This window comes from Artibeus jamaicensis, unplaced genomic scaffold (genome assembly GCF_021234435.1).
Source record: "Artibeus jamaicensis isolate MK-2021 breed Jamaican fruit bat unplaced genomic scaffold, CSHL_Jam_final contig_685, whole genome shotgun sequence".
Taxonomy (NCBI): Eukaryota; Metazoa; Chordata; class Mammalia; order Chiroptera; family Phyllostomidae; genus Artibeus; species Artibeus jamaicensis.
Genome location: NW_026521924.1, coordinates 35,657,280 through 35,670,306, shown reverse-complemented (window position 1 = coordinate 35,670,306; position 13,027 = coordinate 35,657,280). Strand labels below are relative to the sequence as shown.

The 13,027-nt window shown below is 68.8% G+C and overlaps 1 protein-coding gene across 2 annotated transcripts; it reads left to right on the top strand.

Annotated features, from left to right (window-relative positions):
- On the top strand, positions 1 to 12,572 carry RBBP8NL (RBBP8 N-terminal like). 2 transcript variants are annotated; one of them, XM_053671243.1, is made up of 14 exons: positions 1 to 52; positions 4,034 to 4,151; positions 5,178 to 5,220; positions 5,797 to 5,892; positions 6,159 to 6,271; positions 6,582 to 6,654; positions 7,136 to 7,260; positions 7,392 to 7,471; positions 7,675 to 7,832; positions 8,305 to 8,998; positions 9,164 to 9,290; positions 9,776 to 9,846; positions 9,928 to 10,060; positions 11,392 to 12,572. In XM_053671243.1, exons 2-14 carry the CDS (start codon positions 4,091 to 4,093, stop codon positions 11,409 to 11,411), a joined length of 1,794 nt encoding a protein of 597 aa, XP_053527218.1. In that variant the 5' UTR covers positions 1 to 52; positions 4,034 to 4,090; the 3' UTR covers positions 11,412 to 12,572. The 2 variants fall into 2 exon arrangements, with proteins under 2 accessions (XP_053527218.1, XP_053527217.1); XM_053671242.1 differs by having other exon boundaries at positions 52 to 103.
- The last annotated feature ends 455 nt before the right edge of the window (positions 12,573 to 13,027 follow it).

Sequence of the window (13,027 nt, the reverse complement as noted above, 5' to 3'; positions counted from 1 at the left end):
TCGTGTCTTGCTGCCTGTGCAAGCTCACACATTGCTCCCTGCTGTCTCTGAGGTGGGTGCTCGGTGGAAAGGGCTGCGGAGGTCAGCGGGCGTGAGGGGCCACGTGAGTGCCAGGGACCCCGGGCCCCACGCAGCTCCTGCCCTCGGCGGCGGGGGAGGGGCCAGGGTCGCCGTGGGGGTGACGGCTGGGGGCGCCCCAGCCTCCACTCGCTGGGCAGGAGGCTGGCCGGGCTGGAGAGAGGGGCGCAGGGGCCTGCTGTTCTCCAGGGAGCAGAGTGGGGAGGGGCCCGGGGGCCTCCTGGGCAGGGGCCGGGGTGCAGAGGCAGGGCTGGGGGCGAGGGGCAAGGGTACCAGGAAGGGGCTGGCCAGGCCCTCCGTCCAGGGCCTGCCCCACAGCTGGGTCCTCATGGGGCCAGGGTGCAGCCCTGGGGTGGGGGAGGTGCAGGGTAAATGGTCCACCCCACAGCCCGCGCGGGGGGAGGGGGGGGAACAGCCGCTCTCAGCCTGGTGCCTCTGGGGAAGAGTGACAAAGAGCCCCGGGGACACGGGTCCTACTCAGCCTCCCCCAGCAAGGCCTCAGGGAGGCGGCAGGCGGCCTGTCCTCGGGAGGCCGGGGTGCAAGGCCCGGTTACCTGAGCCGCAGAGCGGCCTCGGCCGGCCCAGGACACACCTGCCCTGCCCTCTGAGCACGTGTGTGCGGGTGCATGCGGGATCACGAGCGCACACGTGCACACATTCACACATGTGTGAGGGGCGCCACATGAGCACATGGTGCTTGTGTGTTGGGGTGTGTGCTGGCGTGTTAGGGTGTAGTTAGGGTCCCATCCGTCCATGTGTGTGTGGGCGCGTCCCGGCTGCGCCCCTGTGCAGCGGGTCTGTGTGTCTGGCAGGCGTTACAGACCTCCCGGGCAAGGACGCACCTCTGACGTGACCCGCCACCCGGCACCGGCCCAGGAGGTCCCCAGGGGTCCCCGTTTCTGCCCTGGCTGTGCCCCTTGTGAGCTGGCGACTGTGACAAGCGGCATCCCCCTCATCTTGGCTTCCTTGTCCATAGATGGGGCTGCTGCGGTGGCTCCGCCGGCGAGCGTGAGACCCGCCAGGCCACCGTCGTGTGTGAGGCTCCTGGCGCGTGGGGGGCCCAGGCTGGCCGCTGACCGCCTGTCGGTCACGTGGCCACTGGAACACTGCCCCTGTCTGAGGAGCCCCAACACCCCGAGGTGGACAGGAACGTGGGGCAGGGCTCCCCACCTGTCTGCCTGGTGGCAGGGACACCGGGACTGGGCCCGATGAGCGATGGCCCACAGCCACAGAGCAGCCTAAAGGGCCGATGGGGACCTTGGAGCCTGGCACAGGCTGGGAGCCTCGGGGCTGCGTCCGTGACGGGGCGGAGGAGCCCTCCTCAGACAGCCGGACACACAGTGGATGCTCTGGGAACTCGGGAGGAGAGCGCGGCGGCTCTGGGGGCGGGCCTGGCCTGGAGCAGGCCCACAGGGACCTGTCCTCCCACCAAGGGCCCGGGTGGCACTGGGACCTGAGCCGAAGGGAGGGGGCCCTGGAGACAGAACTGCTGGCCCCTGGGGGTCTCCAGGGAGGGAGGCGCTCGTGGGGGACGCAGGGTTTCCACCGCAGTAAACCGAGTGCTCGGCCTGCTAAGCACAAGGCTGAGATCGAGTCACCAGGGAGGTGTCCCCTGGACACATGTCACGGGGAAGCAGCCTCACGGCGCCCTGATGGGGGTAGCGTTACCCCCAGATGAGGAAACCTAGGCTCTGCGAGGTAAAAGCACGCGCTGGAGCCCGCGCAGGGGCAGAGGCGGGGCAGGGGTCCGTGGTGGGGCTGCAGGCTTGTGGCTCACACCCCCTGGCCTTGGTGCTCGGCACCGTCTGGCTCTGCTCAGGGTGAGGGGCGTCTGCACGGCCGCCCCCCGCCCCTCCCTCCACCCGCTCCTTCCCGGGGCTCAGCCCCAGCGGGGGCCTCCCAGCCCAGAGGTGGTCTGGGGACCTGGGGGGTGGAACTTAGGCCTTGGCTTCCCACCGCACCCCGGGGGGCAACTCAGGCCACCCTCGCAGGTATAGGGCCCCGAGGCCTTGGGGGGAACTCACCCTCCGAGTTCCCTGAACCCAGGGAACTGCTCGGGGCAGTCCTGGCAAACACAGAGCCGGCTGACCTCCCAGCAGGAGGCTACAACCCAGGGTCACTCTGCCCACAGCCGCCGCCCTCCTCCCCAAAGCAGTGGGGCCGTCTCCAACTCCTGCCACCTCCCACCCTGCCCACACTCCAGGAGGGTGGACGGACAGCATCCACCTGGGACACTGTCCACTTGGCCTCAGCCAAATCTATTTTGGTCACCTGCCCTCCTCAGAACAACGCCCTGCGCCCATGGCCCTGGGCCTCCCTAGGAAATGAGGGTCCCCAGTCATCTGCACAGCCCTGCCCCAGGACACTTGTTCATGCTGTTCCCCTGCCCAGCACACAGGCGGGTGTCCCCTGTGGTCTACCATGGACCTTGAGAGGAGCAGCCTGGAGGCCTGGGGCACAAGGAGAAGCCAGGCGGGAAGTGAGTGGGGCCCACAGAGGGCTCCGTGGGGACACCGTTGGGGACAATGCTTGTCCCTCACTGGGAGCCAGAGCCCACACAGGCCTCTCCTGGGCCCACGGCACTGCAGGCTCCCTCAGGCTCATCCTTTATGGGAGGTGGCCCCGCCCACGGGCCACCGATGGCGCTGGAGGGAAGGGCCTCCTGCCGGGCGGGTCTGTGCAGAATTTCCGGCGCTGCGGCTCAGCCTTTCCCAGGCCGTCCCGGCCTGCCTGCCAGGAACCTGAGCCCAGGGAGGCCCCAGTTCGAAGGGTTCCCCTCCAGGGGCCCCACCAGGAGATAGAGTCCGCAGGGTGAGCACAGCAGAGCCACCGGGACACAGCCGGGGTCCCCTTGGGGCACGGGTGCACCCCTCACAGCCCTCAGAGAAGGTTCCAGCCCTGGCTCCCACCTGCCCTAGCAGCCTCTGGACCCAGCACCTTCCCTCCAGCGTGGCCAGAGCCTTGCCACCCACAGAGCCGCCATGCGGGCACCCCACTTCCCCACCGGTGCTGGGGTGGCCCGCAGCCCAGGCGGGTCTGACAAACCAGTTTGGGAGCCCCATCTTCTTGTCCCTCCACTCCCCACCACACCCCAGCACCCTGCCAGGGCGGCTCCGTGGTCACCGCAGGGCACAGGGTCTCACCCTGTCCTCCAGCTGGGCCCAGTCTCGAGTCCAGAAGTCCAGGCTTCCTGGTGCTCTGCTGCTACACGCGGGCGCCAGGGCCCAGCCGGGAGCCAGTCTGCTCCCTGGAGGGCAGCCCTGGCCCCGTGGTCGCTGCCCTGGGCTTCTCTTGGGGTTGAAAGGCCTGCTCCCCAGGCAGAGGGGCCGCCCCTACTTCCAGGGGCAGCTGTGCCTCCTGCACCTGGTGTGCAGCGGGCTGGCTTCCGGCTGGGGGTCAGCCATTGCTCTGTCCAGCCTGGCATTGGGGGTTCCAGTTTGGGACTGTGGGGAGCTTCTTCTGGGAGCTCCCGCACATCTTCAAGGCCCCTGCAGCGGCCATGGTGTCCAGCGACGGGCCGATGGGGGATGGAGCAGAGGCTTAGTGTGGAGTGTGTCTTGGGGAGAGAACAGAGGGAGCCAGACACAGGGGCCCAGTCCTGGGTCACAGTCCCGTGGTGGCTCGGACCTGCTGGGCATGGCAGAGGGCGGTCTGGCCGATGGTAGCTCAGAGTGTCAGGGGCAGCTGGCCTGTTTGCGGGGTCCGACGGCCGGCCAGGGCTTCTCAGCCTGGAAGCCAGACCCAGAAGGACCAGGGTAGGCCCCGGAGGGCAGGCTGCGTGGCTTTTCCATGAGGCCAAGGTGAGGGAGGGGGACTGAGTAGACAGGCCCCGTGTCTCCAAGCTCCCCACAGGGCCCGCCCTGAGAGCAGGACAGCGTGGACGAGGCCACCGGTCCTCCGTGTGGGCGTGACCCTTCCCACGCCAACGTGCCCCCTCCCCCCTCCCGCCCCACAGGCTGGGGACAGAGCAGCAGTAGGGCCGAGAGGCCATCCGAACCCCAGCACGTCGGCCATGGACGGCTTCACGGAGGCTCTCAACAGGCTGAAGGCCGTCCACGAGCAAGAGGTCCTGGGTGAGTGTGCAGGGGCGGGCGGGCGGGGTGGGCGCCCCACAGGCGACTCCACCCGGACAGAGGCCCGGTCCAAGCCAGGCCAGGGGGCTCCCACACGGCTCCTCCAAACCCCAGCCCTCGCCTCCCAGGCCCAGAGCCCAGGCGGGACGACCCAGAGCCCCAAGTGTCCATGTGTCCGGCTGCCCAGCCTCACACCAAAGCCCCAAGGATGGCCCTGCAGGTGGTCTCCCAGAGGGTCAGCCCAGCCTGACCGCAAAGAGCTGATGACCTCCCCTGTGCAGCACAGGGGTCCCAGCACCCCCAGGAGGGAGGCCGCCCGCTCCTGGGAGGGCGCTCACGGGTCCGGAAGCCCGACCAGGAGGGCTCCGGGGCGCCGGCGTAAAAGCCACTGTTTCCCTCTGGGACACGCAGGCTGAGCTCTGACCCCGTCCTGCACCAGGCCAGACCCACACGCCTGACCCTGCACCCCACCCCCCGAAGCTCAGGGCCCGGCCAGGCCCTCCTGAGACCCACCATCCCACCAGCACCCCCACACGCACCTGAGGGCCTAGGGACCCAGGGCCCAGGTGACCCACCTGAGGGCCCAGGTGACCTCCCCAGAGACATAAGGAGGTGGGGCCAGCTTGGGCAACAAGCCCAGGCTAGAGCATATCAAGGCGGCAAGGAGGGGTCTGCCGGGGCCTCCCCTAGGGCCCCGTTTTATTTCAGCACTGGCTGCACCCACAAAAAGCACCCCTCCCAGGACCTGGCCCAGTGGTGGGCTGCTCCCAGCTTCCAGGTCGTGGCCAATCTCCAGACGGATGCCAGAGCCACAGTCCCTGGCAGGGAGAAGGACCGGAGATGCTGGGCCCAGGCCGGGTTCCAAGCAGTCCTGGGACCGGGCGCCCACCACCTGGGGGGCCTTGGACAGGCAGGGGCAGACCTGGGGGGGGTGTGGAGAGGGACAGGAGGTTTCGGGGGCTGTGCTGCGGGGCCTGACCGGCCACACAGCTAGGCCTGACCCCTGGTCCTCCCTCGATCCTCCAGGCCTGCAGAACAAGCTTGTAGAACTGAACTCGGAGCGATGCCGGTGAGTCAGGACGGCCCCGCAGGAACGGACATGAGGGACAGCGGCTGGCCAGTCTCTCCCTTCACCACCCCACCCCAACACCAGGGTTCCACCTCCCGGCCCACGTACAAGGGGAAACAGGCTCAGCATGGGGGGGGCGGGGGGGAGTCTCGGGTCCACATCATGCCCCCAGGAGCCGGTGCTCCGGGACTGCAAACTCCAAGGCCACCACGTGCCCAGGGACCCTCATGGGGCTAAGCAAGCCCATGTCCACTCAGGGCGCCTGAGATACCAGCAATTATCAACAGGGACAAAAGTCATGAGACACTGAGACCCGAGGGGCCTCCCCGTGTCCCCAGCGGGGCTCCATTCCGTCGTTCGGGACTGAGCCGAAGCCACCCCTATGGCCTGAGGTGCTGGCGTGAGGCCTGCTGGGCTGAGCGTGGCCCGCACCAGGTCCCCTCGCACGGGGAACACCCCGCAGCAGACACGCCCAGCAGGTCCCGGCCCAGGGACCCTGGGAGAGGCCAGCGGGGTGGGGGGGCAGCGTGGGCCCCCCCGGGCAGAGCAGCAGGCGCCTCGGTTCACCCCCCACAGGGACGCCCAGAGGGCGGAGGAGCTCTGTGCCAAGAACCACCACCTGCGGGAGCAGCAGAGGGCTCTGAAGGACAACGTGCGGGTGCTGGAGAACAGGTGGGCCCGCTGCAGACGGGGGCGGCGGTCGGGGGAGGGGAAGACGGCAAGGGGTCGGTGGAGAAGGGGTCTGGGGAGCTCCGGGGGTCAGTAAACTGAAGCAGACGGCCCCCCCGGCCCCCACAGCCGTAAGCCAACTGCAGGATCCCAGCTCCTTCCTAAACCCGCCAGGCAGGGGGCGGGGCGGGGAGCCCACCGCCCCAGTTTGGGGACAACAGGGTGCCTCCGCCGCCTCCTCAGAGCGCCCTGCCTCCCCTGTCCCGCAGGCTGCGGGCCGGCCTGTGTGACCGCTGCACCGTCACCCAGGAGCTGGCTCGGAAGAGGCAGCAGGAGTTCGAGAATGCGCTCCTCCGGCACCTGCAGCACATCTGCCTCCTCAGTGAGCCGCGTCCTTCCCTGGGCGGCCCCCCCCCCGCATGGGGTCACCGGGGAAGGGGAGGAGGCTGTCCTTCTGTGGGGGAGGTGACACCCCAGGCGCAGACCAGCTATTCAAGCTCCCCAGCTGGCCCCGGCTTGTCCCTCACACATCTGTCCCCTGGACTGGGGCGTCCGGGCCCTCAATGCCTGTCCCCCCTCTTCCTGGGGGGACAAGATCCTGGGAGGAGGGTCCCAAAGCCCTGAGGCTGGCGCCGACCTCTCAGCCACCAGCGGCCCGCCCCCAGGCCCTGGCTGACCTGTGTCCTTTGCAGCCAACGAGATGCACCGGCTGCAGGACGAGAACGAGACCCTGAAGGAAGAGGTGACCCGGCTTCGGGGCTCGGGGTGAGTTGCGAAGGCACCAGAGGCCTGAGCACCCAACCCCTCGTACCCCACTCACTGCGGGCACCCAGTGCGCATCCCTGGGGCACCGGGGGGGGCATGGGGCACAGGACAGTGGGGGGGACCGGCCCAGCACTGGGGTGGGGGTCCCCCGGGCCATTCACCACGGGGCCAACCCCTGACCTCGGAGTGACATGCACAGGGGGCCCGTGACCGGCCAGGATCCCAGTGGACCCCCCAGGAACAGGCCGGGTCCCCAGCCCCAGCTGGGACCCTGGGCCCCCCCCCCCGGGGGTGCTGGGTCTGAGGCAGGCAGGGCAGCCCAGCTTGCAGCGGGAGCCCTGGAGGGGGGTCTCCGGCAGTGTCAAGAGAGCTTTTTCTGGGTCACCCGGCCCCCCCACGTGGTGGTGGAGGCCCCAGGAGGGCACCAGAGCCTTTCTGATTGTCTCTGCGGGCACTGCCCTCTCCTTCCCCTCGAACGCAGGCCTGAGCCCCTGTGCGGGGAGGGCACCCCAGACACCACCTCGCCCCCGCAGCACACCTCCCCGGGTGCCCGGAAGGCCACCGAAGAGAAGTTGCCGGGAGAGGAGGCTGAGGACCACCCCCCAGGTGTGTGTCCACAGGCGGGGCGGGAGGGGGGGGCAGCACAGGCCCAAGAGGCCCTGGGAGCAGAGGGCAGAGCCAGCAGGGTTGGGGACACCTAACCACCATCCCCTTGGCCCCCACTTTTCCTCCCACAGAGAAGCTGGCGTACAGGATGTCTCCAGGGGCCAAAATGTCCCCGAGTGCCAACCCTGCGGAGCCGAGGGCCCCAGACATGGTGAGCGCCAGGAACCCCAGCCCCATTTGTCGGGTGCCCATCCTTCTCTGCCACACTGGGACCACCCGGCTCCATTTGACTCGGGTGGAGGCAAAGAGGAAGGCAGCGGGTGCCCTGCCCGAGGTCACACAGAGAGCCGGGGCAGAGGCCACAGCCTGGCCCCCCAGCTGACTGCACCCCCCACGCCACCCCCACCTGTGCAGAGCCCCCAGCGGATCTCCAACCAGCTGCACGGGACCATCGCCGTCGTGCGGCCGGGCGCCCGGGCCTGCTCCACCGACCGGGGCTCCACCAGCGGGACGCCCCCCGCCCTCAGTGGGCCACACAGCCCGCCTTACGAGCTCGGCCTCCCCTTGGACAGGTGTGGTCCTGCCCGTAGCTACGCCAGGGACGGCCTCGGCCGAGTGCCCGTCTTCAGTCTGGTCCAAACTGGGGAGGGGGCCATGGCCCAGGAGAGGCTCTGCCTTTCCGAACCTCCACTTTCCCAGTCTGCCACCCACCGCAAAGTTCCCACGGGGACACCTCCTGAACAGTCAGGGTGGGGCAGGGGGCCTGCGGGGAGGAGGTGGGGCTGGGCCAGGTGAGCAGGGAGCTGACGCCCAGGAGGAAAGGCCTCGGCCCCAGGCTCCAGCCGCCACTGGCCAGGCGGTCCCACGGCCTGGCCTCCACAGTGGGGATGGTTGCGGGGGAGAGGGGGCCGGAACCCACCCTCTCCCCTGCCCACCCTGTGACCTGGGCGGCTCTCCTCACCTCCCTGGGCCCCAGGCCTTCCTCTGTGACGTGGAGGTTGACCGTGGCCCCTGTCACCGGGCTTCTCCCTCCCTACCCTCCAGCTTCCCGCGGGGCCCCCGGCCCTCTGCCGTGACCTACGCGTCCCTGAAGCAATCCCTCCAGGCTGACCACCTCGGTCTCCTGAGCCACCGCCTGTCCCTGCACCTTCGGAGCTGCCACGACAGCCCCGGGGGCCCCCCGGCCCAGGGCCTGAAGGCCGGAGAGCTGGAGGCCTGGGAGGAGCCCCTGGGCCTGCTGGGCCTGCCGGGCCCCCTGGCAGACACGCGGGGCCCGAGGCTGGAGGGGGCCCTGAGCCTGCTCCTGGCCCAGCAGCTGCGGGCGCGGGGACAGGCTGACGGTGCCAGGCTGAAGGGCCCCCACAGGCCAGGAGAGACCCCGCCCTCCCCTGCCATTGGCTCTGACTCCGAGGGGCCAGAGGGCGAGGTGGCCAGGGCAGCCCTGCCCGGGAAGCGGCGCCCACGGCCCACAGGCTCCGACAGCCCCAGGGCAAAGGAGGCCCGGACCACACGGGACCACGTTCCAGACAAGCCCCTGGACCTCTCAGAGTGGGGCCGGGGCCGGGAGGCCCCCGAGTCCACGGGCCGGCCAGGGTCACTCAGCCCCCAAACTGCGCACACCCCCAGTCCTGAGCCACCCCAGGGAGCGGAGCCACCTGCCCAGTCTGGACCTTGGGGACGCAGCAATGGCACCAAGGGGACCAGAGCACCAGAGCCGGAAGAGCCCCGCACCCCCGAGGTGAGTCCCCGCCCTGTTCTTACCTGCAGGGGCCCCCTCCCAGGCCGGCAGCCATTCCTGCTGCCTGGCTGCCTGGCTGAGCCGCCGGCTGTACCTAGGCCAGGGCCCACAGCCCGTGCCCAGATGAACGCAAAGGGGCCCAAACCATTGCCTCGCTCCCCACAGGACTACCCACAGCCTCTCCCAGGACCCCAGCCCAGCCTGCAGTCTCCGGGCAGGCCTGGAGATGAGTCCAGAGAGAGGCCAAAACCACCCCCGCACCCACAGAGGCCTGACGCCGAGGGCCCCCCGGGTAAGGCTGCACCCACGAGGGCCCAGCAGTGCGGCCCTGGGAGGGGGGCAGACACGGCAGTCAAAGTCAGCGGGAGGGAGGGGTATCCTGGGGCCCAGCTCAGCCCCCCAAGCCTGGCAGGCCAAACCCTGGGTCCCCCCGGGCAGAGCTGGAAAGGAGTTAGGGGTCAGGGCAGGCACACCTCTGACCACAGGCCGTGAAGGGAAGGGCGTCCCAGCAGCTAGGGTCTGGGGGCAGGAGGTGGGTGCCCCACTGCACAGCAGCCAGGCCAGGGGACGCCCCCGCTGGTGGGGTCACGGTACAGGCACTACAGCCACGGGGCCTGGGGCCAGCGCTGGTGCAGGGTGCTCCGCCCTCTGTGCCTCAGTTTCCTCACCTGCACAGTGGTTGCCACTCACTCCTCCCAGGCTGGCCAGCCGGAGAGAGCCCTGCTGCCGCTGGGCCCCAGGCGGCCCCTGGCCTGACCCCCACCTTGCACTCTGCAGAGCTCAGCAAGCCCGAGGTGCAGCCACGGGTATCGGACGAGCTGGACGCACCTGATGCCTCGGACGATGAGGTGGGTCCTGGGCTCGCGTGGGCTCCCCCTCCCCCAGGCACAGGGGAGAACCCAGGCCCTGACCACACGCTGCCCCACCAGGGGGGCCTGAGCCCCAAGGAGCCCCCGCCAAGCACACTGGGGAAGGCACCCAGGTGCCTCTGCACCACGGAGCCCCGGCAGGGCCGCCCCCCGAGGAGGAAGCAGACCCCGTCCTCCGACCAGCGGGACAGAGGTAAGAGGCCAAGGGCAGGTGAGGGGTCAGAGAGGGTGGCTGCCACCGCAGCCCCAACACCTCCACCCCACCTTTCTGGGCACTTGGGGAACGGCCTTCTCAAACTGAGGGGAGCCCAGAAACCAGCCCTCAGAGCCCCCCAGAGCAGGCTCTCTCCCTTAACAGCAGGGACCTGGTGGGGCTGGGGTGATTCCGGACCCACTTCCCCCTCACTGCCAGCCGGGCCTGTCCCTCCACCCTGCAGGGTTGGGGCCACCTTCGAAGAACCTAGGGCGCAGGGTGTGCTTGTTCCCGCTAGGGACATGGGGGGTGCTCGAATGTTTGCCGAGGGCGGCCCCTATGGGCCCAGCTCTGCCCACAGGGCAGTGGAAGCAGGAGCCAGGCCTGCGGACATCAGGACCACCCCCACTTCCGGCCCCGGCCACAGAGGCAGCTCTGGCCAGGCCTCCAGGAGCCCGAGAGCCTATGCAGGCCTGGGCTAAAAATGGACGCTGCCTGGCTGTGCAGGCAGTCTGCTCCGAGGCCAGCTGGGCCCTGGCCACCACAAGGCTCTGTTGTTGCTGTGCAGGTGACTGAGGGCTGTGTTTGCCGGGTGAGCCATGGGCAGGGCCGGTGCACCTGTCTCATTTCCAGGCACTTCCTCCCGGGCACTATTTGGAAACTGTCCTGGTGGGCGCGGTCCGCAGGTGCACGCAGGTCCCTCCCCCACCCTACACTCTGAGCCTCCCCGCGCTCCCCCCACAGCCAGCAGAGGGGCTCCCCCATAGGCACGGGTGCCCCCCAGCACCCACACTGGCGGTCGGTGAGAACAGGGCCCCGGCCCAGCTTGTGGCCGGTTCCACTACGTGACAGGCAGGGCGCCGAGTGGCTCGGCACAGAGGCAGCACGGGCCACAGCAAGGTGCCAGTGGTGTCCAGTGACACCGCCCCAGGGCCTGGACAGTGGGGCCCTGTCTCATAGGTGGGGAAACTGAGGCACAGAGAGGTGCAGCAACTTGCCCAAGGTCACAAAGCAGGTGCAGGGAGTCAGAACTCCAACAGATTTTGACGCAGGTCTGACTCCTGTTCAGCATGAGATGTGTTTGGGGGCCAAGCCCCCGCAGGGTCCCAGGGCTGGTGCCTGCCCCCTGGCAGGGCTCATTGTCCGGTCAAGACCCCCTGGCTCCAGTGTCCATTGCTGTCATGACAAGTCACCCCTGGCAGGGTGGGCTCTCTGGTGCCCATGTCCAGAGACTTCCCTCAAGGCCCAGGGAGAGGCCAGTGTCATTTCAAGGGAGGGCAGGCGAGGCCACGGCTGGGCATCCAAGCCTAACCTCAGTCTACTTCTCTCAGCCTCCAAGAAGCTGTCGTGAGGGAGAAGACATTCCAGGGATGTCCCTGACGGCGAACGGCGACCCGGGAACCCAAGATCCTGAGGACGGGGAGCCCTCGTCCAGCAGCAGCGGCTGAGGGAGACCGATGGCGCTTTGGCCCTGGGCACCACGGCCCACCCACCTGACTGCCTGCGGCCATGACAGCTCACACTGCCAGCACAGCTCGGCCCAGGGGGAAGGGGGCTGGGCCCTCACAGTGGGCACAGTGGCTGGGAAGGTCAAGAGGGAGCCTTTAGGTGCTCTTTTGAACCTCTCCATCACACTCCTCCAAGAATGGCCACCGGAACTGCCACCCCACCCTCTCCCCAGCACCTGCTCCAGAGCAGGGGCTCAAAGATGCAAGCGTTGGGAATGCTCAGGCCCCAGCCCAGCCCCACCACCGCAGCGCACAGACAGCCCTTACCGGGCAGCGCCACCTCACCCAGTCCCCTCTGACCATCCCAGACACTACCGGCCCCAGGCTCCCTCCCGGCTTCCCTTCCTCTTCGGCCACGGAGTTGCAAGCCGCAGTCTTGGGCGTCCCCTGGTGGTGGAATCCCGCAAACAGACTCTGGGAGTTTAGGGAGACCGGGGACGGGCAGGGGGAGGTGCCTCCACTGAGAGGGTCCCCAGAGACGCTGGGAAAATGAAGGCACAAAGAAGGTGGTAAGTGTGGCTAGCGAGGTAGGGGGCAGCTGGCCCAGGTGACTCTTGAATGAATGTGTACAGGGCCAGGGAGGTCACTCCCTCACAGGAGGGCAGGATCAAAATCAGCAGGGCATTTACAGGGGCAGGGTGCCCCCTGGGGACGGCCGGAAGAGCACTGACAGTGGGCAGCGGCCCCCACACGACCCCTCCTCTTAGACCATCCCCAGTCCCTGGTCCCACATCTGCCGCTGAGGCCGCAAGGGCAGCCCATCCAGGGCTCCACCCTCAGCCCCCAGGACGTTCTGCACCCCCCAGTCCAGGACAGAGGCGGGACATGGGGCAAACTGCGGCAGCAGGCAGACTAACCGGGGCACTGCCCCCCACCGTGCTCCGAGTGGCCACAGAGACTAAATTCCCAAGAGAGTAGGCTGAGGGGGAGGGGGAGGGGAGGCCCGCGTGTGCCTGAAATCTCCCAGCTGCTGAAGGTGGCATTGATTTTCCCAAAATCAAATAAAAGAGAACATCCGATTTGCAGGCCTGGGTGGTGAAGGCTTGTGGGCAATTTGGAAGGGCGGCGCGCAAGGCCAGAGGACAGACTGGGCACTGAGCGGGCGTCGCCGTACTAGCCAATGAAGGTCACCAGGAGGAGACCTGCCCAGGCGAGAGCAGGGTAAGGGGCCCGAAAGGAGGGGGCCGTGCAGCCGGGCCCTGACTGACGACGGTGATGGCGATGGCCTTTCGTTCTCCTCGCGACCAGAGGCGCGCCGCGCATTTTTCTGGTGCCCGCAGACCACGGCCGTGGGGCGCGGGGGCAGCGCGTGCGGAGCCGCAGAACCGCGGCGAACGCCGGCTTCCGGCCCTGGGCGGACCGCGCTGGCAACGCCCCTGCCGAGCCAGCGCCGTCCCGACTGCACCTGGGGTCGAAATGGCTGTCCCCACCCGGAGGCAGCACCTGAGCCTGAAGCCAC